Source organism: Drosophila rhopaloa, unplaced genomic scaffold, assembly GCF_018152115.1.
Source record: "Drosophila rhopaloa isolate 14029-0021.01 unplaced genomic scaffold, ASM1815211v1 contig_115, whole genome shotgun sequence".
NCBI lineage: Eukaryota > Metazoa > Arthropoda > Insecta > Diptera > Drosophilidae > Drosophila > Drosophila rhopaloa.
In genome coordinates this window covers 7807079-7832083 of record NW_025334990.1, presented here as the reverse complement: position 1 = coordinate 7832083, position 25005 = coordinate 7807079, and the positions used below count along the sequence as shown (strand labels likewise).

Sequence of the window (25005 nt, the reverse complement as noted above, 5' to 3'; positions counted from 1 at the left end):
AGGAAATGTACCTAATGAATATATAAAATTCCCTAAATGGCATGAAATTATCCTTTCATTATTTTTATACCACAGTTACTAGCTGTTTTCTGTTTTGTTCTTTTATTTTGCTTTTATTTTTGAGAATTTTTATAATTTTGCCTTTGGACCATGGACTTCTGGGACACACTGGTGATATAGTCTGCACTTAATGTGGTTTGCTCTCCGTTGCTCATAAGTTGGTGTGAGTTGGACAAGGCGCACACGCTGCTTTATGTACATTTCAATCAAATCAACTGCAATTAGCTGTCACAGCCGAGTCACAGCCTGTCACAGTCTGTCAAAAGGCATTAAATGTTGCGACGCTTTCGTGAATTGCGGGTTCTGTTTTTCTGTTTTTCTGGTTTTCTGGCTATCGGGCTTGTGGTGACTTGCTTTCGGGCCAAAGGCATTGGGAAAATATGAACTGAAAATGTTTAATTGGCGGCTGTCATGTTTGGCCAGTAACAAAAACTGATATAAAACGATGGTGCTTACTATTGGCCATGGCGGCCAATGATGCTTTACGACTTCATATCATAATTGCAGCTTACGAAAGGGTGGTTAGGGGGGAGTTGATGGCTGGCAGAGGGGCGATAAATACACCAAAAAAAATACAATTAATTTAATAAGTTTAAGTCAATTGTATTCTTTTCTTTATCAAATTTATATTTGGATTACTTTCAATTCGGATTACTTTAATTTAAGATTATCATATAAATTTTGTTCTGATTTCCAGAACACTAAAATGTATTCGTTAGTTATTAAATATAATACAATACAATACAATACAATAATAGTATTTAGTCATATGTAAATATAATTAATTATCTTCTAAAGGAATTGGTTTAAAAGACCAGGGATCAAGGAACGTTCCAGGAACATTTAAATAATCTTAAATATTTTCTTAAATTATTGCTTTGCTTTAGTGTGAATACCAGAGGTACATAATTAAGGATAGTTCAATGGCAAAGCATTTTTATGTTTTAAGATTGGTTTTCCTGTCGTAATTTGTCTTTAAAGTATGTTAAACAAATCCAAAGATATTACACCAGCTTGGATTGTTAAGATCTAAAGGAAAGAAAACTTAGAGCAAATCCTACGATCTGGTATCAGCAAAAATTGCATTGATTTTGGGAGATGTTCACATTATCAATAATATATTTTATTTTCGGTGTACGTACTTCTGCCGGCATTAAGCAATAATTTGTATTATTTGTACAATGCGGTGGCTGTTACAGTACTCCATCTCCCTGCTCGATCGGCCCCCCTTTCCCCCTCTCCCAGTTCACCGCCCCAACCCCTTTTGATATCTTTTACGCTTGTCTGTGCATTTATTGTTGCCTAATCGACGGAGGGGCATTGGAGGGGGTCGGCGGTGGCAGCGGTATGGGGCAGACAGCTGATTTTCCCAGTACCGCTTTTGGCGCTGCTTCGTAGGAAGCGCAGCGGCGTCGCTGCGGCAGCGCAGTCGCCCGAAAAGCTCGCGCTCAACTTCGCTCAGCTTTTGCGCCTGCGCAGACCGTTCAGACTTCTTTGAGACTCCGCTCAAGAAGGTCGTGTTTGCGCTTCGCTTCGCCTCGCCTCGCTCAACTTCGGCTTAAGTTCGGTGCGCGTTCGCATATTTACAGCATAACATATATATTCGTGATCGCGATCGCTGTAAGTGCCAACTGTGTGAGTGCAGGATTAAGATAAAGCCCAGGACTCGAGGCGAAATACGGCCAGAAAACTGCAATTAAAGTGGCAACCGATGGTAGCTGAAATTCGAGAGAGTGAGTGCTACGGATTGGATTCAGCTTGCAGTTGTTGTAACAGCCTGCAATTTCAAACGTCGGCCCCCCTCCCTCCCGCCCCTCCCCTCCTTCGCCCACCGCTCTGCGCCTGACAGTGAAAGTGATTTGATTTTGCAATTGGAGTCGCAATCGCCGCTGCTGTTGCTGTTGTTGTTGTTGCGAGCGACTTTGAACAATATTTCTGCTTGTTTGCTGATCCGATCAGCCAGCAGCAAAAAGCAAAAAAATAAAAGCATTTTTATTTCTTATTATTACACTCGCTTTAACCAAACGAAACAAAACTCCGGCAAAACAATAACGAAAAGTGCAAAGAAAACAGCCACATAAATTGCAAGCAATTTGTAATCGGTATCCTAATAAACAATTTCTTTCTCTTATTCCGCACAGTACTAAACTGCCACTGTGCTCTTAAAACAAACAAACAAAATTGGATTAATTCTCAGCGTATTTGCGCTAAACTGCAGAGGTAAGATAACCAAATTTGTTGATTAAACACGTTTTATAAGGCATTCAAATTGATTTTTGCCGCTGCCAGCGATTAAATCATTTGGACGTTGCAACATTCGCACTGCTCACGAACCGCAAAAAAAGAAACTGCTCAGTTATGGTGCAAAAGTAAAGCGTCATTATCTAATAAATCTTACCATATATATATGCCCACTCTGCAAAATGCATAAAACGCAAACCTCATGGCGTGGTCGTGGTCTCTTGCAAAATGTGGAAAGTATTTGCACTTAAATGCTTGCAAAATGCTGGACACATAATCCACCGCAACAGATTCATCAGGGTGTCCCGTTTGGGGAGTGGTTGTGGTTTCCGAATCACACCTGTAAGAGATATATACTTCGATCTCTGGAGTCTGCTAGAATCCGGTGGACAATTATATTAATTACTCTTCGTGCATGCAAATGTGAAGTGGGGCACAGCTGGCTTGCAAAACAGGAAAATAGTTAATAACTATATTTTTTGTGAGAACCGCACATTTATCATATTTTTTGAAAGCGTAATATTTTGAATAGACCAGAAAAAAATATTGTATGAAGGAAATCTAGTAATTTCGACTTTTCTACTTTTTTCTCCGGCAATAAAATCTTTTAAAAACCTTAACATGGGTTTAAATAAGTTGACTTAAATAATGACATTAATTTTTCTTTTACTATTTCTGCAAACATCTGATTTCAGAAATTGTCAACTAATTTTTTAACCTTTTAATTTTTTTAAAATTAATTTCCAACATTAATTTACTTTCAAAAGCCTTAAAAATGAACTAAGACAAACTTGTTTATTCTTTAATAACACCTACTTCCAATGTATACCTCAAAAGTCATCAGGTTGTGACCCAATAATATGTCATTGCGATAAAACAATGCCAAAATTCGTTGGATTATTCAATGTGTTTCCACATTAACAGCTTGATAATTATTATATAACTGACACAGACTTGGAATAATAAATAGGTTGGCTTGAAAGGGCTGAATTAAAACAAAAGCAAAAAAACCATGTCAAGTCGCCAATAAAACAAATAAAAGCCAACGAAATGCAAAAAGGAAAGAAACAACAAACCGGAAAACATAAATACTGAGGCACATACAAAAGTGCGTAAAAGAAGGGCAAACGAAATGTGAAATGAGTCAAAAGGCAGAAAGAGGAAAAGAGGGGCGCATCGCAGCGGCGTCTTAGCCTCAATTTGGTTAACTGCAGCTTGAGCCACAAATTATTTGGCAACGTTTTTATGGCTCCGTCGATGTCTTGTGTTGACTACACAATATACTTTCGTGCGAGTGTCTGTGTGTATAAGTATGACATGAACTTCATTATCAGCAACGTTGAACGCCGACGCTGTTTGTTTTTTTTTTTTTTTTGGTAACATCTCTTTACTTTTTTTTTCGTTTTCCTGAAGTGGTTTTATTTTATTTTGCTTTTTCAATGTAGGGCTGGCTTATTGCATAAGCGGAGAAACTCGTATTGCCTGCTCTCTGGAGCATGCTACAATATATATATATACATATATATATAGGTGCCATATTTATATATGCCTTGGTTGTTGTGGCTGAGAACTTTCTTTCCAGCAGCCCGACACAAATTACTTAATTTTAGGAGCTGCTGCTGTGGCCTTAAATCCGGTTCGGGATTTGGGACCCTTTTTCATCATGTAATAAAATCCAAAATATACGACCCGAGCGTTGGAAAACAAGTTCCGCCAAATTGTGACCATGGCCATGGATTTCTTGGCTTCATTTGCCTTGCTTTTATTTTCTTTTTTGATGCTTTATGTAAATATTTTTCTCTCTTTCACCTTCTTTGTGCATTGCTGGCTTATGTAAGCCAATCGAAATGCTTGAAAATTGTTGCTAGCTTTATGCAAATGATTTCTCAATTTTTTGTTTTCATCATTTTTCTTTCTTCGCATCGAGTCCAATTGATTATGCATTCGGGCTGTTTGTTTATCGGCTTGTTGTTGTTAATTGGGCGCTCCGTATTTTTTTATTTTTCTTTTTTGAGGGGGAGGTGACCGCAGTGGCTACTGGCTATGGGTCGGCTAATTATTTGTATTTGACTGAGCTTAGGTCGGGGCAAGTTCGTGCCCTGAGTCTTTTGTTTTTATGTGGGTAAGGAGTGGAGGAGGGGATTTCCCTACATTTCCGGATATGTAAACTCTTGCAGCATCTTTAATCCGGGCAAGATTTGTGATCTAAGTTTTTTGTTTTTAGATTGGGTGGATCTCTAGTTCGTTGCCTAAGTCTTTTGTTTTTTTTCTGCTTAGAGGCGAATAAACGGCCATATAAATGGTTTTACAGCACGCCACGAGCCATTGGCACGAGATTCTCTGAAAGTTTATTGCGCTTATCTAATCGGACGTTTTAGAGCTCTTACAATCTACTGATTAATATTGCTCATTCGCCGTGTGATCCTGCCACAGTGTTAGTGGCGCTAATTGCATAATCATCACCATTGATATAACGTGTGCGATTTGCATGCAACGCTTCATATACATATAAACTTATCAGTTTTTGTTTTTGTTATTGCTGTTGCCATGGTCCACACTCGGCCACTTCTTAACACTCGACTGCTGCCGGTGTTGACTTAACACATTCGTAACAATTGCGCAGCAGCCTTGCGTATTGAATATTAATTAACACTCTACGGGTGTGTGTGTGTGTGTGTGTGCGTGTGCTTGTGTGTGGAGCAGACGTCACAGGTGCCATCATTTGGCCATCGATTGATTAGGTGGACGGGCGTGTTGAAACGCTCTGGGCTGCGGTTTACAACGGCACTTACCTTACCCAACTCTCGCGGCTCTAATATGTATATTTCGCTTGTCGTCTCCTCTGTTTTGGGCCGCACAAAATGTGCCAATGGCATGACACCGATTTCCACTTAATTTAGCTTTGGCCGGGCCAAGACGAGCGCAGCTGTTTGACCCACTTGAGCGATGGGTGGTGGTGCCAGTGCTAGCTGGTGGTGGGAAAGTCAAATGGGTTTAACCTTTCGGCTTGTGCAAACAATTCGTAATTGCAAATGGTAGCAATTCAAAATAATTGAGCAAATCTATTTTAATCCCATTTGGCCAAGACGACGTCCACCGAAAATGGGTGTGGGAGTGGAACGATGAACGGGAGGGGCTATCAATTTTGTGGTTGCTGTGATTGTCTTTTGATTGCCTGCTTAAATAAATGTAAACGTTTAACCAAGGAAAAGTTGGAAAAACACGAAAATTATGTTTGCGATCGTTTGACGAAACAGTACAGTTAATTTTGATACAATGAAAAATGTTTAATTCAAAAATTGTATTAATTAATAGTAATTTTGTAAAAATAGTTTAATAGTTTTGTATAAAAATGCATAGGTCACATAATAATTATTTTGAATATACAATCTTTACAACTATTTAAATTTTATTCATTTTTGTTGAGCTATCGATTTGATTTATTATTAAAAACGAGGACGGAAGCTAACTTCGGCAAGCCGAAGTTTTAATACCCTTGCAGACTTTGCCGAAGTTGCTAAAACTGAAAAAGTAGCGAAAGGAATAAGATATACATAAATAAACTAGATTTGCGTCGTTTGATGTCAATTGCTTTTATACTGCAAAAATGTCATATAAAAATGGAAAAAAAGGGATACTTTCGCAGCCTTTAACTATTTTTCCTACGGAAGCTATAAGAAATAGACGTCCGATCGGCAAGCGCTTTTACCCTAATCAAGATATGCGTAAATAAATAAGACTTGGAAAAATGTATGTCAGTAGCTTACACACTACGCGAAAAATTCAGAAAACCAACAAATTTGGACCGATTTCACCCTGTTGTTCCTATGGGAGCTGTAGGATATAGACGTCCGATCGTCACGTGCTTTTACCCTAATCAAGGTATGCATAAAAAAATACGATTTGGAAAGATTCATGTCAATTGCTTATATACTGTGCGAAATATCCTAAAAATCATTAAATTTTAACCGATTTCACCGTATTGTTCCTATGGGAGCTATAGGATATAGACGTCCGATCGCCAAGCGCTTTTACCCTGATCAAGGTATGCATAAAAAAATAAGATTTGGAAAGATTTATGTTAATAGCTTTTACACTGCGCGAAATATCTTCCATTCTTGAAAGTTATATCCGATTGTTCCTATGGGAGCTATAGGATATAGACGTCCGATCGCCACGCGCTTTTACCTTGATGAATGAATGCATAAAAAAATACGATTTGAAAAAATGTACAGCAATAGCTTTTACACATCGCGAAATATTCTGAAAAACATAAAATTTGGACCGATTTTACCCTATTGTTCCAATGGGAGCTATAGGATATAGGCGTCCGATCGTCACGCGCTTTTACCCTGATCAAGGTACGCATAAAAAAATAAGATTTGGAAAGATTTATGTCAATAGCTTTTACACTGCGCGAAATATCCTAAAAATCATTAAATTTTAACCGATTTTACCCTATTGTTCCTATGGGAGCTATAGGATATAGACGTCCGATCGCCACGCGCTTTTACCCTGATCAAGGTATGCATAAAAAAATACGATTTGTAAAGATTAATGTCAATAGCTTTTACACTGCGCGAAATATCATAAATTCTTGCAAGATATATCCAATTGTTCCTATGGGAGCTATAGGATATAGACGTCCGATCGGGGCGATTTTCAAACTTGATCTGCGTACACATGTTTTAGGACGATTGTGAAAGTTTCAGATCGCTAGCTTTTAAACTGAGCTCGCAAACGGTATTGAAACAGACGGACAGACGGACATGGCTATATCGACTCCCCTATTGATCCTGATCAAGAATATATATACTTTATGGGGTCGGAAACGTCTCCTTCACTGCGTTACAAACTTCTGACCAAAATTATAATACCCTCTGCAAGGGTATAAAAATTAAGTTTTCTATAATTATACATAAAAAAAGATTAGCTATACGTAATTAATTTAATTTTTAAATAGCGGATGTAGTATGTACTTGTCTGATTGGCAGCAACTTTTACCCTGAGCAAGGTGTACATAAATAAAATAGATAAATTGCATAGTTTCATGCCAATAGCTTTTATACTGCAAAATTGTCATATACAAATAGGGAAAAAGGGATATTTTCGCAGCCTTTAACAATTTTTCCTACGGAAGCTATACGATATAGACGTCCAATCGGCAAGCGCTTTTACGCTGATCAAGGTATGCGTAAATAAATAAGACTTGGAAAAATGTGTGTCAATAGCTTATACACTGCGCGAAATATTCTAAAAAACATGAAATTTTGACCGATTTCACCGTATTGTTCCTATGGGAGCTATAGGATATAGACGTCCGATCAGCACGCGCTTTTACCTTGATGAATGAATGCATAAAAAAATACGATTTGAAAAAATGTACAGCAATAGCTTTTACACATCGCGAAATATTCTGAAAAACATCAAATTTGGACCGATTTTACCCTATTGTTCCTATGGGAGCTATAGGATATAGACGTCCGATCGTCACGCGCTTTTACCCTGATCAAGGTACGCATAAAAAAATAAGATTTGGAAAGATTTATGTCAATAGCTTTTACACTGCGCGAAATATCCTAAAAATCATTAAATTTTAACCGATTTTACCCTATTGTTCCTATGGGAGCTATAGGATATAGACGTCCGATCGCCACGCGCTTTTACCCTGATCAAGGTATGCATAAAAAAATACGATTTGTAAAGATTAATGTCAATAGCTTTTACACTGCGCGAAATATCATAAATTCTTGCAAGATATATCCAATTGTTCCTATGGGAGCTATAGGATATAGACGTCCGATCGGGGCGATTTTCAAACTTGATCTGCGTACACATGTTTTAGGACGATTGTGAAAGTTTCAGATCGCTAGCTTTTAAACTGAGCTCGCAAACGGTATTGAAACAGACGGACAGACGGACAGACGGACAGACGGACAGACGGACAGACGGACATGGCTATATCGACTCCCCTATTGATCCTGATCAAGAATATATATACTTTATGGGGTCGGAAACGTCTCCTTCACTGCGTTACAAACTTCTGACCAAAATTATAATACCCTCTGCAAGGGTATAAAAAAGCATTTTAATTGTGTTTACAATTTGTTTCTTTGAAATGTAACATTTATTTGGCTTATGGGGAAGATAAACATATTGACCAGAAATAACAAAAAACCATTTTTATTATTATGCCTTTGTACAAGGCGTTGAGTGAAAAGCAAGAAATTCTGATTAATGTGTAAAATGTGTTGTTATGCATATGCATGTTATGCATAGTCATATTTTTCAAACCAAAGAAATAAAGCTTTGTTTACAATTAGTTCAAAGGCATTGTTACCAGCTGGCAGTTTTCACAGCTTAGTTTGTAAGGAGCCGCTAACTGGGATCTGGCATGAAAGCAATTTCGGCTGTCTTCTTTGGGTTTTCTTAATTTATTAGCCAAGCGCTGGTCTCCCTCCTCCATAATTTAGGCATTTTCCCCCAATTCAACAAAATGCATAAAAATTTCCTTGAGTCAGCGGTGCAGCTTGTCTCGCATTTATTTTATGCGCAACTCATCAGCCAGCGACAAACGGGAGACAACGAAAATGACAACTTTTGGCTGAGCTTTTGTGTTGCCATTGTTGTTGATGTTGCTGATGTTGCTGGCGATGTTTGCTGGTGTAGCTATTGCCATTGTCGTTCGCCGCATTAGCCATTGTCTTCAGTTGCGGGGAGAATTCATTTGTCGTGAATTATGCGTGGCCAGATAAAAGAAAAGTCTTTCGGATTTGAGACGCATAATCGACTGCCCAAATGCAATGAGCAGTGGAATATCGCATCTGCATACGCAACTGCAACCAGTTGCTGCTGTTGCTGATGTTGCAGATGTTGCTGCTGCTGCTGTTGCTGCTGTTGCAGCTGCGGTGGCGCATTTAAAATGCATTTATCTCAATTACGAGCAGAAAAGCAACCAAATCGCTTGTTTACAACGAAATGGAAACGAAATGAACGACGCATTGTTTGCAGCTGAAAAAAAACTTTCACTGCCAGCGCCAAACTAAAACAAAAGTAATGAAGTTGCGGGCGGGAGGGATCTGGGGAATCCAAGGTATAGCTCCGAAAAAACACAAAACCCTTACAGAAAATCCCAGCAAAGTATTGTTAATTAAAACAAATAAACTGAAAGCAGACAGAGCAACGTAAAGCGATTGTAAATTATGCGTAAGAGTCGGAGAAAGAGAAAGAGCCGCAGAAAGCCAGTTTCCGGCGTCCTTCACTCAAGGCCGTTTCCATATGGAGAAGCAGCACGCATGTGCATTCGCATTGTTGCTGACCAACCATGATGATGATGATAATGATGATGATGATGATGATGACGATGGGGCAGCTGTCATTTAAGTGCAGTCTTATGTAACCCGATCCAGGAGACCGTTACGGGATGGATTAGCCCGGACTTAGCCTGCACTGCCCAAAAAATGTAAATTGAGTTTTGCAACAGTTGCATCACAATGCGTCAGCATGGCAAAAAACAAAAAAAACAAGAAAGGAAAGCTAACTTCGGGCGGAGCCGAAGTTGATATACCCTTGCAGAATACTCTGTAAATTATATTCTCCAAAATTATTCATATGATGCATTCTTAATACTCATAAAAAATCCCAACTTCCTAACTTTAAAAACATCAAAGTTATGGCATTTCCAATCGTTCAGTTATATGGCAGCTATAGGATATAGTCGGCCGATCCTTATGAAATTTGGTAGGTCGGATTGATTGGCCAATTATAAAACCCATAGAAAATCCCAACTTCCTAACTTTACAAACACCAAAGTTATGGCATTTCCGATCAATCAGTTATATGGCAGCTATAGGATATAGTCGGCCGATCCCTTTGAAATTTGGTAGGTCGGATTGGTTGGCCAAATATAAAACCCATAGAAAATATTAACTTCCTAACTTTACAAACACCAAAGTTATGGCATTTCCGATCAATCAGTTATATGGCAGCTATAGGATATAGTCGGCCGATCTCGGCCGTTCCGACTTATATACTGCGTGCAAAGGAAAGAAGGGTGTGTGCAAAGTTTCAATTCGATAGCTTTAAAACTGAGAGACTAGTTTGCGTAGAAACAGACAGACGGACAGACAGACGGACAGACGGACAGACGGACATGGCTATATCAACTCAGGAGGTGATCCTGATCAAGAATATATATACTTTATAGGGTCGGAGATGTCTCCTTCACTGCGTTGCACACTTTTGACCAAAATTATAATACCCTCTGCAAGGGTATAAAAATAACACCATCTGGCAAAACCAGTTGAGTCGCCAAAAAATATTTCATAACGAACATCTATACATAAAGTGTCCGCAAAATGTGTTAACTATTATGCAAAGCTGTCGAAGCGCCGAGTCACGTTTTCGGGAGGCAACATCCCAGCTTCCTGGTGGAAAATTGGAAAAATCGCAGGCCGGCACACCGCAAAATCAAGTTCAAAATGTCAAGTTTGAGCCAAGTTAAAGGAAGCGATTGGCAGATCGGCGCACAAACAAACACTTTTCGCCGAGCAGCTGCTCTCGTGGTGCTTGAACTCGAAATGAAAGTGAAAAGACGCCGACTTCGACTGCACCGCTGCCGAGCAGAGCGAAAAAGCTGGCTAACTCTTACTTTCAAGGCGATTTCTGTATAGCGACTGACCAGCCAGTGCAGCCATACTAACGAGGAGTTCTGAGACTGGTCGACTATAGAGTGCACTCACTGTGATTGGCAGGGGAACAAATGTAGTTCAAACTTAAGAGGCAGTCTCCCTAGAACCAAAAAGCAAAGATTTAGAGATTATTCTAAATTATGTTAAAACTAATTTTTCTATCAGTGAAATTAATCTAGTTTAGTGGTTCAATTACTATCACAAATCGCTTAGAGTTTTATTTTACAGGTATATAAAAACATTTTTATTTCCAACCAAAAACATATTTGTTGTGTAATTCATTAAAAACTTGTGGCCAGCTCGTAATTTACTTCTGCTGAATTAACATTATATGCAGAATAAATCGAACTATTAAAGAAAATGTTAATTAATACACTATCTACACTCCTTCAAATTAATTAAATTTGGTAATATTTTCAAAACATCTTAAATCGTAATTGTTGCTAGCAATTGTTGTTAAACATTTTCTAAAAATAAAGTTTTTTTAATTAACTTAATTCTGTTTTTCGTAACTCATGCAGTATTTAGTTTTTATTATACCCCAAATTCAAATGCCACAAATTAAATGTGTGCAACTAGGACATTTGAATGCAAGTCATATTAAAATGTAATTAAAAATACATATTACAATTCAACATAATCATAGCATCCAATTGTACACAAACTTAACTAATATGCCTTTTAGGCAGACATAGGGTACTGAACTACACCTCAAATTTGCTTTTATTGCGCTTTTTTATTACATCCATTCATTTCCTTCTATCGTTAAACGTAAAAACAAGGCAGGCAAAAAATAAAAAATTCGCAAAAAGTAAAAAAGGGAAATTAAATAAAAACACTGCGAGTTGTCAGGTGCTGATGATGGTTTTTCCAGTTTTCCCAGATGCTTTTATCGCGGCGACAGGTTTCCAAAAACTCAGCTGTGGCTTTTGTGACCGAGGAAACGCGTGTGGCAGTGGCAAGTGCACCTCGGCCAGCAACGGGTTTCTTTTTTGTTTAGCGTAAATTGATGATTTAAAATTAATTTGCTACGGGATTAATGGGAATTTAATGCGCAAAGCGGAGATTATGCTTTCTGCATTTATGCATTACGAGTTAGCTCCACACCCACTCATAATTGCCCAAAAATTGAAACCGGTTTTTTGGTTTAATAATAATTTCTGTTTATCCGTTGCAGGCAATTAAGGAAGTAATTCGTGGCCGGAGCTTTAATCGTGAACGTTGTCGCGATGCGGTGCAGCATGCAACCACACGAAACCGCTTGAAACGTCGCTGTTAAAGCGTCAACAGCAATTGCCATAATTGCCATTGGAGCAGCACAGTCCAATAACCGCTGGACCCGCACATACACACACACACCACACACCTTGTACACCACACACCTCATACCTATACCCAAGCACACCCCATCCCATCCCGGCACCCGGACCAATTCGGCATCGAAATCATCGAAACTGGCATCCAAAACCCGCCACACGAGCTGAGCTATCGGCGGCAGGCACACAGATTGCCGCAAATCCAGCTGAATTGTAACAGAGCCGCCGCAACGCGCCGGAAAATCGAAAAATCGGAAAATCCGAAGTGCCGCGACCGAGACCAAGACCAGACCAAAAAAACCAGTGAGGAGAGAGATCAATGAACGCGGCACGCAGCTGACAGGCATTCGGTTGGATATCCACTTTTCAGCAGCCAGCAGAGCGTAAGAAAAGCGAAACGGACCAACTTCGCATTGCTTTTGGGGCGGAGATTCAGCGATCAGTATTCAGCGTTCACCGATCAGCGTTCAAGTTCAGGCCGGCGCCAAGCAGGAAGTGGTGCGGCTGCACCTTAATTGGAGGCAGAGCCAGTGTCATTACCACCAGACAACCACCATTCACCGCCGCTCATCCTGCTCGATGTAAGATGTTAGTATTAGCCAGCAACAGCCGCAGTACTAGCCTCAGCCGGAGCAGCACACGCAATAGTTGGAGATGGAGCCGATTGGCGTTGGCGATTAATCTGTTCGCCTACTGCTGTTGTGTTGTCTCCCCTGCGGTGGCCACGCCCACCACGGCGGTCACCACGGCCGCCCTCCTGTCGGGCCACCAACTCCTGCCTTGGCAGACATCTGCAGCGGCGGCCACCACGCCCTCCACCGCCCGCAATCTGTATGCCCCCTACCAGAGTTTCAGTCGGCAGGACGACATCAGCTTCAAGGATGTGCGCCAGCGCAGCGATGGAACGGTGGTGCAGTCCTTCGGTTCCTATCGCACCGCCCGCCAAATGGGTGGCTTTGCCAGTGCCCAGCGGCGTTCCGATGCCGCCGTGGAGATCGTTCCGGCGCCATCGGTGGAGCTGCCCCAGAGCGAACTGATCACGGTGCCCAGGCAGCTGGTGCCCACCATGCCGGAGAATGTGACGCGACAGGGAAGGCGGCGCAACTACATGTACATACCGCTGCAGACGGAGGGGGAAAATGGAGGTGCGGGATCGCTACTCCAACTGCGTCCCAGTCGGAATGCCACCCTGTCCGCTTTGGGACCACCTGCCGATGGAGTGGCCGCCGTGGCCCACGAATTCGGAGCGGAACTGGCCACCCAGGGAAGTCCGGAAGAGCAGCCACTTGAACTGGAACTGGGTCCCGATCGCACCGAGCGCAGTGATCTCTTGGCCGCCGCCAGTTCCACGGACAAACTGGAGTATGCGGAGCCGGAGAATACCAGTCGACGGGTGGGATTCCAGTTTCCCAGCTACAGTTTGAAGCCAGCCAGTCCTTTTCATCCGCAAGCCTATCGCGAGGATAACCCCATCTTCGGGGAGACCAGTGCAGGGGGCTATGAACCCCAGCCGTTCAGCGAGGATGCAGCTGCTCCTCCTGTTCCGCCACCCACGCAATACGAACAGCACGAGACGCGCCACACCCGCCAGCTGTACTTCGATACGGACACGGCATCCTCCAGCTTCGAGTTCCCCGGCCTGGTGAGCAACTCCAAGCCACATGGACTGAAGCTGTACCGCGACGATGTGACCAAGTTTGGGGACATCAATGGACCGATCACCGCCTTGCCGCAGCAGAGACCGCAGCGCGGCTTCTACTTCGGCGACACCGAGTTCCGAACGGGACCACCTCCCGCTCCAGTCCGCCAGTTTGGACCGCAGAAGAACTTCCAGGAGTATGTGGGTCCCAGCGAGTACCAGGGATCGCGCAAGAGTCGCTACTACCCGTACAAGTCGTCTCGCAGTCCCCGCGTGGTCTTCCCCACCAACGACAATGTGGGCACCACCGGACCCAGTGGACCCGCCGGCAGCAGCGGACCCTCCGGAAACGGGGTTTACTTCAGCGATAACATCGCTTTCAGGTGGGTACCTTTAATACCAAAGACTAATAAAAATAGGAAGCTACACATCTGCTTGGTGATGCACTTGATTGAAGGATATATATATTGTATAATCTCCCTAAGAAGCGTTTGACTGAAATATAAACAGGGACTACATGGCTTTTTTTTGCTAAGAAGTTGTAAAAAAGATATTGATTTAATTCATTTCTAATTAGTTTTTTGTTTTGTATTTCTTTACAAAACAAAAAAATATTTACACAAATATGTCTGTCTGTCGTTAGCAAGTTCTAAAACAGATATTGGTAATATTTGATTTGTTTTTCTATATAAAAATATGATAAAGGAATATAAATTGTTTTGATTTCCAAGCTTTATCGAAGTTTTAAAAAGTCTATTAAGAAAATTTCTCTTAATTTATATCGGATTGGTTTTTCTAATCGAAAAACCTTCAATAGTTTACACGCTTACCATATTTTACTTTAATTTTTAAATTAAGGAAATGATTTGGCTTTTGTGAGTAATTTTCTTCGCCTTTTTAAGGTTTTCCATTTTTTAAATCTTTCCATCTTTTTTATATATTATACGATGTCACTATGTTTCAAACCAGATAAGATACAGAATTCTATATTTTTTTTAGGGAACTTACATTTTTTGTTGTCAAGAACAAAACATGTTAAAGAAGCTAGGCATGTATTAGTTCTAATTAGCGCAACTTATGTTGTTCGGAGGATTTTATCTTTTCAAAAACTAACCCCAGCATCCAATCTCCTCCATACCAACAGGGACCAGAACTTCGGCATCAACGAGCTGGCCGCCGTGCAGGATGTGCGGAACGACTACAGTCTGCAGGAGCTGGACAGTGCCTCGGAGGCGACCAGCAGTCCCCAGTCGGCGAGTACGTTCAAGGAGAAAGGTAAGTGCCTGCCGCAACCGCAACCGCAACCGCTCCTCCGACTCGACCCCCTCCCCGCATTCGGTAGGGCTTAGGAAGGGGCTTCAGTCAGCTGCTGGGAAACTGCTTGCACTAGGCCACAATAGAAACCCACACACACACAGATTCCCACATTTATTCCCACCCACCCCACAACAACACGAGATCCAACCGATTGCAACTCCGATTCCCATTCGACAGTCGACATCACTACGGACACGGAGTGCCAGCACCGGGGCGGTACGTGCGAGTTCTTTTTGGGCTGCTGGCTCTCCGGCGGCCTCATTCAGGGCACCTGCGACGGACTGCTGAGGGGCTGTTGCCACCGCACGGCCAAGTCGGCCAATCTGGGCAGCTCGGACTTCGTCGGCAATGCCGTAGATCTGACCGATCTGCCGCAAAAGAACTACGGACCGGTCAACAACGAACCCAGTGAGTGTGGCAGCCTCAGCTCGAACGCAAGCCAAACCAACTCCAAACTCAAAACTCAAACTCCAAGCACGTGCACACTAAAACCCAAAATTACAAAATACCAAATACCCAAAAAAATATATATAAATAAAAAGCGGTTGAACGAAATAGTTGAGAAATAATTTGCATGCCCACCTCTAACAATTTACGTATATTTTGTAGTTCGTTTTGTTATGTAGTTATGCACTCGTAATTCGCATTTGTTATTTGTTACACTCTTGGGTAGTTTTCAGTGCCTAATTAAGCCGCAATCTGTGCAACTATTTGGGCCTAGATGTACGCTGAGATGCCTATAACACACGCCACTCAACCAAAAACCAAAACCAAAAAAAAAACCACCCGCGAAGGAGGCTCAATCAAAAGAAAGGCTGAGCACAACACAACACAAAAAAATAAAAATATATAAGTTTAATTGCCCGGCATGAGCATGTTAATTACCACAGCACGCTAATGATAATTAAGCCATATATTACACATAGCTTAACGGCATTATGCTCCATGTCCAGACCCCGACCAAACCGAGACCCCAAATCCCATCAAGACGCGACGACGACGACTCGACTCTAGAAAGCTGATTTGAACCCGGCAGCTGCACGTTGCCCGCTTGTTTGGCTAATTGCTTGCTTGGTGGTCACCCTCTGTTGTTAAATGCTTCACTAATCCAATCCCGAAAATCCCTTAAATGCTAAGAGGTCCTGGAACTACACATATGACTTGACTTACCTTTGCCTTTTGCTTTTCCAGGCTGCGGCATTTCGCTGGCCAAACAAACCGCCCAGCGGCGCATTGTGGGCGGCGATGATGCGGGCTTTGGTTCCTTCCCGTGGCAGGCCTACATCCGCATCGGATCCTCCAGGTGAGCATCTTCATCAGGGTTAACTGGCTCCTCCTTGTACTCACACTACCCCTCGCCCCCTTGCAGATGTGGAGGTTCGTTGATCTCGCGGCGCCACGTGGTCACCGCCGGTCACTGTGTGGCACGGGCCACTCCGCGCCAGGTGCACGTCACCCTGGGCGACTACGTGATCAACTCCGCCGTGGAGCCCCTGCCCGCCTACACCTTCGGCGTCCGGCGGATCGATGTGCATCCGTACTTCAAGTTCACGCCCCAGGCGGACCGCTTCGACATCTCCGTGCTGACGCTGGAGCGCACCGTGCACTTCATGCCACACATAGGTGAGTTTCCTTAAAAAATAGTCATTAATATTTAAAAATACAAAATTATATTAGCATAACGTGCTTTCTTAAAAGTAATCTTATTATCAATGGACCGAAATTATAGTTGTTTGAGACTAAACTGGTTTTTATGTATTAAAGTCACAAATTAAACTCCTTATTACTCTTGTCTACAAAGCGTATACAAATTAGCCGGATTGGAAAACATATTGAACTCATATAAGAATTATTTTCGGCTCTTGTGATTCAGTGTTATTAAACATCGATTACCATTGAAAGAAAAACTTGGTTAATGTGTACTCTTAATGGGCTATAAGAATTCTCTTAAGATTATGAATCTATAAAACTTTATTTAAATAGGTTATTCCACAAGTTAAAATATTACTTAGTCTTAATACTATAACAACGCCTAGTGCTTAGCGGGGAATAATTTGAAACGGTTAAAAATTTTCCAAAACAGTTTCAATTTAAAATGTTATTTTTGCTACTCATTTCAATCTACTCATTGAATACGGAGCCTTGGGTGGAACAAGTGTTAATAACTGATATAATCAGTTTTATTACTTGGCCCCTATTTTTAGATTGAAAGTAAGAAAAGGTGATAAATTTATTAAGACATTTATAAATAGCATTTATAAGCTAATGAGTAAGCAAACAAATTATTTTTGAGTTACAAACTAAGTATTAATGGTCCGACATTATAAATATTTTCAGCTCCCATCTGCCTGCCAGAGAAGAACGAGGATTTCTTGGGCAAGTTCGGCTGGGCCGCCGGCTGGGGAGCTCTGAATCCGGGATCTCGGCTGCGACCCAAGACGCTCCAGGCTGTGGATGTGCCGGTGATCGAGAACCGGATCTGCGAGCGCTGGCATCGGCAGAACGGCATCAACGTGGTCATCTACCAGGAGATGCTGTGCGCGGGATACCGGAACGGGGGCAAGGACTCGTGCCAGGGCGATTCGGGAGGACCCCTGATGCACGACAAGAACGGACGATGGTACTTGATTGGTGGGTGTTGAATGCTAGATGATCCCTTAAGCAACTGTTTAAACTATAATCCGTTGATCTCCTTCAGGTGTGGTCTCCGCTGGTTACTCCTGCGCGTCCAGGGGGCAGCCGGGAATCTATCACAGCGTCAGCAAGACCGTCGACTGGGTGTCCTACGTCGTCGGACTCACGATGAACATCTAGGGACGACGACGACGACGACTCTAACTTATTCTCATCGCATTCGCATTAGCATTCGCACCTGCCTGCTAAGTGGGCCACAGATTGTTTTGTACATAACTCACTTCATTCTGCTCCCAAATCCGACTTCGCTTCCACTCCGATCCACGTCGACTTAATTTATGGTTACACAAGAAATATATATATATATATATTATTATAATTTAACAAACAAATTAGCGCAGTACAATTTAGCAATTAGGATTGGCTGTGTGTGTCTGCAAGATACACACGTGTGCGATATATTTGCAAACACCCTAAAAAACTTTAAATTAATTATAACTGATAATTATGGTTTAATTTACTTAGTCATATGCGCTGTTATGTAATTTTAAAACTATTTATGAACTACATTTCGTGTGTAAATAAATTATACAAATGTTGAAATGAATTCGAACTTGTCAAACGTTTATTAATCGTGCAAACAAAGTCCAAATGTCATTTAAATCTTTTTTTTCTCTACTCGTTGCTGTTGTAGTTGCAATTGTCTTGATGTTTCGGAATTGTGCAATTTACTTTTGGATCGGCAGACGGGGCAGGTAGACCTGCTGATAGGGAACCCCAGCCGCGGTCCACGCTTGCTCGGCATCCTGATAGTAGAACCCGCCCATGTCCCCACTTTTGGACTGCTGCTCCATCACTCGAAATAGGGTGAAGACCTCGTGGTAGATCTTGTAAAAAATAACTACCAGAAAATGTACATATTAGCAGAGTGGCATCTTTGGCTGGATAGCATACCTACCCAGTACAAGGGTGAACACCAGAAGACACATTAGAAAGCTCGAAAGGTCAATAAACAGACCTGCGGTGGCATAGAAAACCCCCAAATAAAGACCAAAGCCAAAAATAACGCCATGATAGATCAACCACGGGTACATCAGACAACTAGAGTCCTAAAAGAGAGGGTGTAAAATAAGGTAACTGAGTATTATACTACTGAGTTCGCAATACCATCCTAAAAAGAGGCTATTAATATCAAACTTGTTTGCATAACTGAATTGAAATAAATATATTTTACCAATTAAATCAAAAGATATACAGAATTCTACCGATAGCTAGGAAAATCTTATGAAAATCTTATCTTATCAAAAATAAATTCACAAAATATGTCATGTTGTGTTTATAATGCCAGTTATTGGTGATCTTAAGTATATATAATTACTAAACTTAAAAAATAATTTATGATTTTCTTTGTGAATATTAGATGGACTGACAGAAAATCTGTAAGTTACATTAATCCATTAAACTTACCCGGGCGATACCTATTAGCAGCAGCAGACTGACTCCCATGTTGATCAGCGACATTCCATAAACAATAGTGCTAAAGATGGTCAACACTGGGCAACGACCAGCAAATCAGGAATTAGTGCCTCTAAACCTAGGGTCTAATATCAAGTCACAATACTCACAATTAATCAGGGCCTGCTGCTCTGTAACCGGAACCAAGTTCATAGGCCATTGCTTGAGCAGCAGTTCGATGTCCGGCTGCAAGTGGATTGTCAGCACGGAGCTGCCCAGGATGACGCTGGAGATGATCACGCCCAGCCAGCCGAGGATGAGGACATTGTACTTGAGGTTCTGGCACTGCACATACGAGATGCTGTGGCTGGCGACCATCGCCATGGTGGATGCGGATCTCTTACTGCCAGGATGCGGCGGATCGTTGGGGGCCATTGTCACCGTTTGTTGGGGTTCAACTTAACGTACGTTTTGCCGGATTCAGCTCTTCTTGGGCTCCGTTTTTGGGGTTTAGTTTGTGTTGCTGTTTGTGTGTTTGCAACAGAACAAACAACGATGAACTGAGAGTCAGGTGATAGGCTTCAAGGTGACTGGAAAGTTAGAAATCAAAGCCTACTGTGTATGTTATTGGATGAAAGTATTTTTCAATATAATTCTAACAAGTTTTCAGTTCTTATAGAACCATGGTGTATTTCTATTACCATAGGTAAGGAAAATAAATAGTTGGCAATCATTCAAAAGAAATTCAAATTAATTTTTAGACTCCAAGACAAATCTGAACAAAAATCAAAGAGGTTATTGGTTTCTTAACACTTAAAACTTTATTCTCACTTTTATACTCAAAATTACTTGGGAGAGTGACACCCAAGAACCCTACTTAATATGTTAATCCCACACAACTCCGCCCAGCTGGCGACAAATTAGAAAGTTATATAAATTAATGTGTGGACCCCAATTCGGTCAGTGGTTCTCCTTTGTCTAGATGGCCTAACCCAAAAACACTGCGATTGCCGCAAGAGAACTGTTCCCATTCCGGCGAGATATGCCAGCGGTTGTGGCAATTATGTCGCATAAAATAATTATAACAGACTGGGAGAACATTTCCTGCGCCGCTGGCGGCGTCATCAGCATTTCGTAATAATTAGTAAAGATGAAGAAGATCGTTGGTAGCAACTGAAGCGGCAGCAGTAGCAACAGCAGCAGCAACAGCAGCAGCAGCTACTCAACCCAGCAGCAACATCAACTGGCGACAGCAGCAACACAAACGAGAACCAAGATCAACCTGTTGCTGCGTCTTGGCTAATGGCGTGAAGTTAGTTTGCGTTTGGCCAGCAGCTCGTGCGGTTGTGGCTTATAACTCCATCTCGATCTTCAAAAACCAAAAGAATAGTTCTCGGAAACGGAAAATGTGTGAAACTCGGGTGCGTGGCTGCTGGGAAAAGGAAAACTGATGGAAAACTGTGCCATCGAGACGGCCATTCAGCGAATTGGCACAGTTCCCATTTATGAGTGTTATATAAAAATCCATTAACGACCGACCCATTTGCAAGCGACCCCGAAACTTGTTCGCCTATCAAGGACACACATCTCTTTCACTGGAGAAGATCGCTTGGCTGTGAGTCACCCAGACAGGCCCATAAAACGGCATTGGCAGCGTCTTCTAGTAAAAGTGGAGCAGCAATAATAGGAAATGTAAGAAGAAAACGGCAGAAGCCAGCTTAAAAAGTGAATAAGAAATTGTCATGCTTTCATTAGCAACAAAAGCGTTATAGCCCATTCCAATGGAGTGAAGTGAAGTGAGAATTGTTACCCCCGAACAAGACACTAAGATGCAGTTGCTGCTGTGGCTGTGCCTGTGCCTCCTGCTCCTCTGCCACCTTGGCCCCGCCCAAGCCAGTGAGTAGATCGCATATCGGTTCTATGCACCACTAACGATCCCAATCCCGATCCCCGCCAGACATCCTGAACACGCTGCTGGGCGTGCCCGCGGAATGCGTCCACCAGAGCGGCGTGTGGCCCTGCAAGCTGAGCTTTTCCTGCTGGCTCCAGGGTGGCAAGCATGCCAAGGGCTGTGGCAGCAACAAGTGGCTCTTCAGCTGCTGCGTGGCCGATTCGCAGCACCAGCTCCAGATGCAGCTGCAGCATCACTCCCCCTCCCCGCTGGCCAACCTGGTGGACTACGGCAAGCTGAAGCTGAGCTTGAACAGCCTGCCCAAGCGCATCATGCTGCGCCGACGTGACGACAACGAGCTCCTCGGCCTCAAGGTGGGTCGCAGTCGGGAATAATTGAGTTATTGCCACTGCTGAGCGGGATAATTGAGCAATTTCCCAGGCAATTGACAGACAGGCGGGATTTAGATCATTAAAGCCGGATCAAGGACTGCTACTCCTTCTAGACATTATTTATTAAAGCTTCGGCACGCCGAAGTTGCAGCTAAACCAGAAACGCGTTTGGCTAAAAATCATTATATCGTGAGTTACATACAAATACATATCTTTAAAACCGGGGAAGATAAGCCAGCTAATCTTATGGTTGGTTTTATCTTCTATCCGATATTGTCGGCAGATTATTTGCACATTTATTTAAGATCCATGAGTTTATGTTTTAAAAGGTTGACAATTTGTTTTAGAATTTGTCAATCGATCGTCCGATCTCGGCACACTGCCTGCAATAAAAATCAGAATTTTTGTAAAGTTTCGGTTTTTTTTTATCAAAGCTCTGAAAAATAATAGTCAAATGTCATAGCTTGTTGAATAGTTTAGGTCGTCAGCTGCACAAAATATACATTCTTTTAGCTGTCTCCCTCATTTTGGATAAGTTAAGCACAAAAACCTTTAAATGTATTTAATGGCCAAAAGCCCGAGAAAAATACATTTTTGTTTCGGTTTTTTGATCAAAACCTTGTGAAAAAATAGCTTAATATTTGAATGTCATACCTCATTGAATTTGTAATCAAATTTCCAATCGATTGGGATTTACAGCTTACAAATTTAATTTTTGTCCAATTTTCGAGAAAAATCATGAAGTAACACCTTATAAAAAATGCAAAAATTGGTCAAATTTTTTTTTTTTACAAATTAACACAGAATTGATAGATTAAGAAGATTAAGATCCTTGGCAACAAAAAAAAGCCGTTCTTTTGGTTATGGGTCGTATTTTAGCTTAGTTAGAACAAAAAGCACTGAAACATTTTCATTTATGGTCGAAATTCCGAATAATTCAACTCGAGTCTTGGTTTTTTCAAACTAATGGCACAAGCATGGTTGCTCTGCAATCCAATTTAAAATTGATTAAGTTAACTTATATAGTGTTTAGTTCTAAACAATCTTTCTTGAATTTGCGTAACAACATTAAAAATACAAAAAGTTGTGGCTTGATTTTAAATTATAGGAAAGTTAGTTATAATGAAAGTAAGGCACTCCACTATCCAACTAATATAAGTAAAGTCGTGGTATGTAAATTCATGGAAAATCTTAAATTTGATATTAATTAGTGCAATGTAAAGTGCCAGTATTGTTCACCTCTTCAAATTTATAAGTTACTTGTTGATCACAAATAGGGATGGTCTTTGTTACATTTTAGTAAAGCCTGTAAGCTGGCAATAGGAACTCAGCTTAAATAATAATTAGGAATGGTTATTCTTAATAAGTATAAACTTATATGCACTTAAGTACTCGTACTAAGCCTCTGGCAAAGCTAGCACAAAAGCTAATACAAAATTGTTATTAACAAAACTGTTCACAGCCCGAGTGTGGTTTGCCACGAACGGCGCAAAATACGCTGCAGAAGCGCATTATCGGCGGTCGTCCGGCGCAGTTTGCGGAGTATCCGTGGCAGGCGCACATCCGCATTGCGGAGTATCAGTGCGGCGGAGTGCTCATCTCCGCAAACATGGTGGCCACGGCTGCCCACTGCATCCAGCAGGCCCAGTTGGCTGACATTACAGTATATCTGGGGGAACTGGACACGCAGGATCTGGGCCAAATCCACGAACCGCTGCCCGTGGAGAAGCACAGCGTGCTGCAGAAGATCATCCATCCGCGCTTTAACTTCCGCATGACCCAGCCGGATAGATACGATTTGGCCCTGCTGAAACTGGCCCAGCCGACGGCCTTCACGGAGCACATCCTGCCCATCTGCCTGCCGCAGTACCCCATCCGCCTGATTGGCCGGAAGGGTCTGATCGCCGGATGGGGCAAGACGGAGGCGCACATGGGTCACGCGGGCACCAACATGCTGCAGGTGGCCAGTGTACCCATCATAAGTGAGTACTCCTGCAAGACTTCTCCCTTGATTTTAGTAATACCTTTTTTTATAGCCACCTTGGACTGCATTCGCTGGCACGAGAGCAAGCAGATTAATGTGGAGATCAAGGCGGAGATGTTCTGTGCCGGTCATTCCGATGGCCACATGGATGCGTGTTTGGGTGAGTTACTTACTTTCTACCATAACATAACTAAATAATACATTTTTGAATCAAAAATTCTGAGGGAAAACGAATACAATGTTAGTTAAATTAATATAATAATACAACAAAGCATACTTTTAGGCTGTACTAAATTTCTGTTGAGTTCAAAATATGCTTGGTAAATTGTTTGCTTGTACCAAAAGTTTAAAAGCAGTTATGGGACAATTATTACAATGTACCACACCATTTATATAAACAATATGATAATAAATCTGTACACCTAATAATTTTATAACGTTGAAATCCGGATTTGGAAATAATTAAATTAATACGACTATAATTGTTTAATTGAACTTGATTTTTAGTAGACTTCAAAGTAAAAAAATTATGCGTCTTAAATCTGAAGAGAAAGTAACTTAATTAAATTACAGGCTTGATTTGTGTACTTTTAACAAACGCCAAATTTTTAATACATACGTTATGCATCTAATTAACCAATATCACACAAATATAATATTTTTCAGGCGATTCAGGAGGTCCACTGGTGATCAAGGAGCGTGGACGCTTTGTGCTTGTAGGAATTACCAGTGCAGGCTTTGGCTGCGGAGTAGATCATCAGCCAGGTGAGGGTTCCTCAACCTCTGTTATCTACCAAAAAACTAAAAAAGGTAATATTTGTTTTTACAGGCATCTATCACAACATTCAGAAGACTGTGAGGTGGATACAGGAAGTGGTGACACGCAACGAGTTATAGCTGCAGACGACCCTGGAAATCCCCTCCGAACCTTTGGCAATGCAACCCATCTCATTAGTTTACGGCTCGTAGCATTAGGCAATGGCAATGTGCAATCCGCCGCCAGAGACACAATATTTACTAGATTTAATAAACAATACAATTAGCTAATTGTAATTTCGTTTGCCATTTGGGGGAAGTGGGCTGGAGACCGACCTTGAACGCCGCCCGCCGCCAAAAAAAGAGAAAACCAGGCGGCCCAAACAAACGAGCCTCTTGTTGGGTTATGTCACTGGTTTTGGCCTATTTGGTGGAGTGCCACAAATGGCACAATCCCTAACTGCCAGGCGGTAATTTGTACATTAGGCACATTAAGACCAGGCAGCCTGCGTTGCCCAATGTTGTTGCGCAGTGCAATTGCTGCTGTTGGGATTGCTGTCGTGCTGCACCGCAGCAACATACTTATTTCGGTGGGCGTTGGCAATGAAATCGAAAATGTGTGCCATTGAA

General features: G+C 41.8%; 3 protein-coding genes across 6 annotated transcripts; 2 read left to right on the top strand and 1 right to left on the bottom strand.

Annotated features, from left to right (window-relative positions):
- Positions 1-1566: 1566 nt before the first annotated feature.
- On the top strand, positions 1567-18502 carry LOC108043410. Of its 4 annotated transcripts, none has more exons than XM_044460977.1 (9): positions 1567-1680; positions 2202-2280; positions 12169-14329; positions 15091-15221; positions 15441-15671; positions 16455-16566; positions 16633-16886; positions 17601-17894; positions 17962-18502. In XM_044460977.1, exons 3-9 carry the CDS (start codon positions 12894-12896, stop codon positions 18075-18077), a joined length of 2574 nt encoding a protein of 857 aa, XP_044316912.1. In that variant the 5' UTR covers positions 1567-1680; positions 2202-2280; positions 12169-12893; the 3' UTR covers positions 18078-18502. The 4 variants fall into 4 exon arrangements, with proteins under 4 accessions (XP_044316912.1, XP_044316915.1, XP_044316913.1 ...); XM_044460980.1 differs by having other exon boundaries at positions 1567-1695; XM_044460978.1 differs by lacking the exon at positions 1567-1680 and adding an exon at positions 1706-1793.
- Positions 18501-19887, bottom strand: LOC108051634. Its single transcript, XM_017133786.1, has 4 exons — positions 19523-19887; positions 19365-19450; positions 18856-19006; positions 18501-18798 (listed from the first exon to the last, which is right to left on the bottom strand). Exons 1-4 carry the CDS (start codon positions 19785-19787, stop codon positions 18626-18628), a joined length of 675 nt encoding a protein of 224 aa, XP_016989275.1. The 5' UTR covers positions 19788-19887; the 3' UTR covers positions 18501-18625.
- An 800-nt stretch (positions 19888-20687) lies between these two features.
- On the top strand, positions 20688-24612 carry LOC108051617 (serine proteinase stubble). Its single transcript, XM_017133769.2, has 7 exons — positions 20688-21044; positions 21108-21248; positions 21310-21617; positions 23098-23617; positions 23672-23779; positions 24286-24384; positions 24449-24612. The coding sequence occupies exons 2-7, from the start codon at positions 21182-21184 to the stop codon at positions 24514-24516; spliced, it is 1170 nt and encodes a 389-aa protein (XP_016989258.2). The 5' UTR covers positions 20688-21044; positions 21108-21181; the 3' UTR covers positions 24517-24612.
- The last annotated feature ends 393 nt before the right edge of the window (positions 24613-25005 follow it).

What these genes read in the sequence shown, in the direction of transcription:
- LOC108043410 (XM_044460977.1), top strand. Translation starts at nt 12,894, where the DNA reads ATGTTAGTATTAGCCAGCAACAGCCGCAGTACTAGCCTCAGCCGGAGC. An exon ending in ACCGGTCAACAACGAACCCA is followed by an intron (nt 15,672 to 16,454) that starts GTGAGTGTGGCA and finishes TTGCTTTTCCAG; the next exon opens with GCTGCGGCATTTCGCTGGCC. An exon ending in CGGACGATGGTACTTGATTG is followed by an intron (nt 17,895 to 17,961) that starts GTGGGTGTTGAA and finishes GATCTCCTTCAG; the next exon opens with GTGTGGTCTCCGCTGGTTAC.
- LOC108051634 (XM_017133786.1), bottom strand. Translation starts at nt 19,787, where the DNA reads ATGGCCCCCAACGATCCGCCGCATCCTGGCAGTAAGAGATCCGCATCC. An exon ending in GCAGCAGGCCCTGATTAATT is followed by an intron (nt 19,451 to 19,522) that starts GTGAGTATTGTG and finishes GTCGTTGCCCAG; the next exon opens with TGTTGACCATCTTTAGCACT. An exon ending in GGTGTTCACCCTTGTACTGG is followed by an intron (nt 18,799 to 18,855) that starts GTAGGTATGCTA and finishes ATTTTCTGGTAG; the next exon opens with TTATTTTTTACAAGATCTAC.
- LOC108051617 (XM_017133769.2), top strand. Translation starts at nt 21,182, where the DNA reads ATGCAGTTGCTGCTGTGGCTGTGCCTGTGCCTCCTGCTCCTCTGCCAC. An exon ending in GGCCAGTGTACCCATCATAA is followed by an intron (nt 23,618 to 23,671) that starts GTGAGTACTCCT and finishes CTTTTTTTATAG; the next exon opens with CCACCTTGGACTGCATTCGC. An exon ending in CCACATGGATGCGTGTTTGG is followed by an intron (nt 23,780 to 24,285) that starts GTGAGTTACTTA and finishes AATATTTTTCAG; the next exon opens with GCGATTCAGGAGGTCCACTG.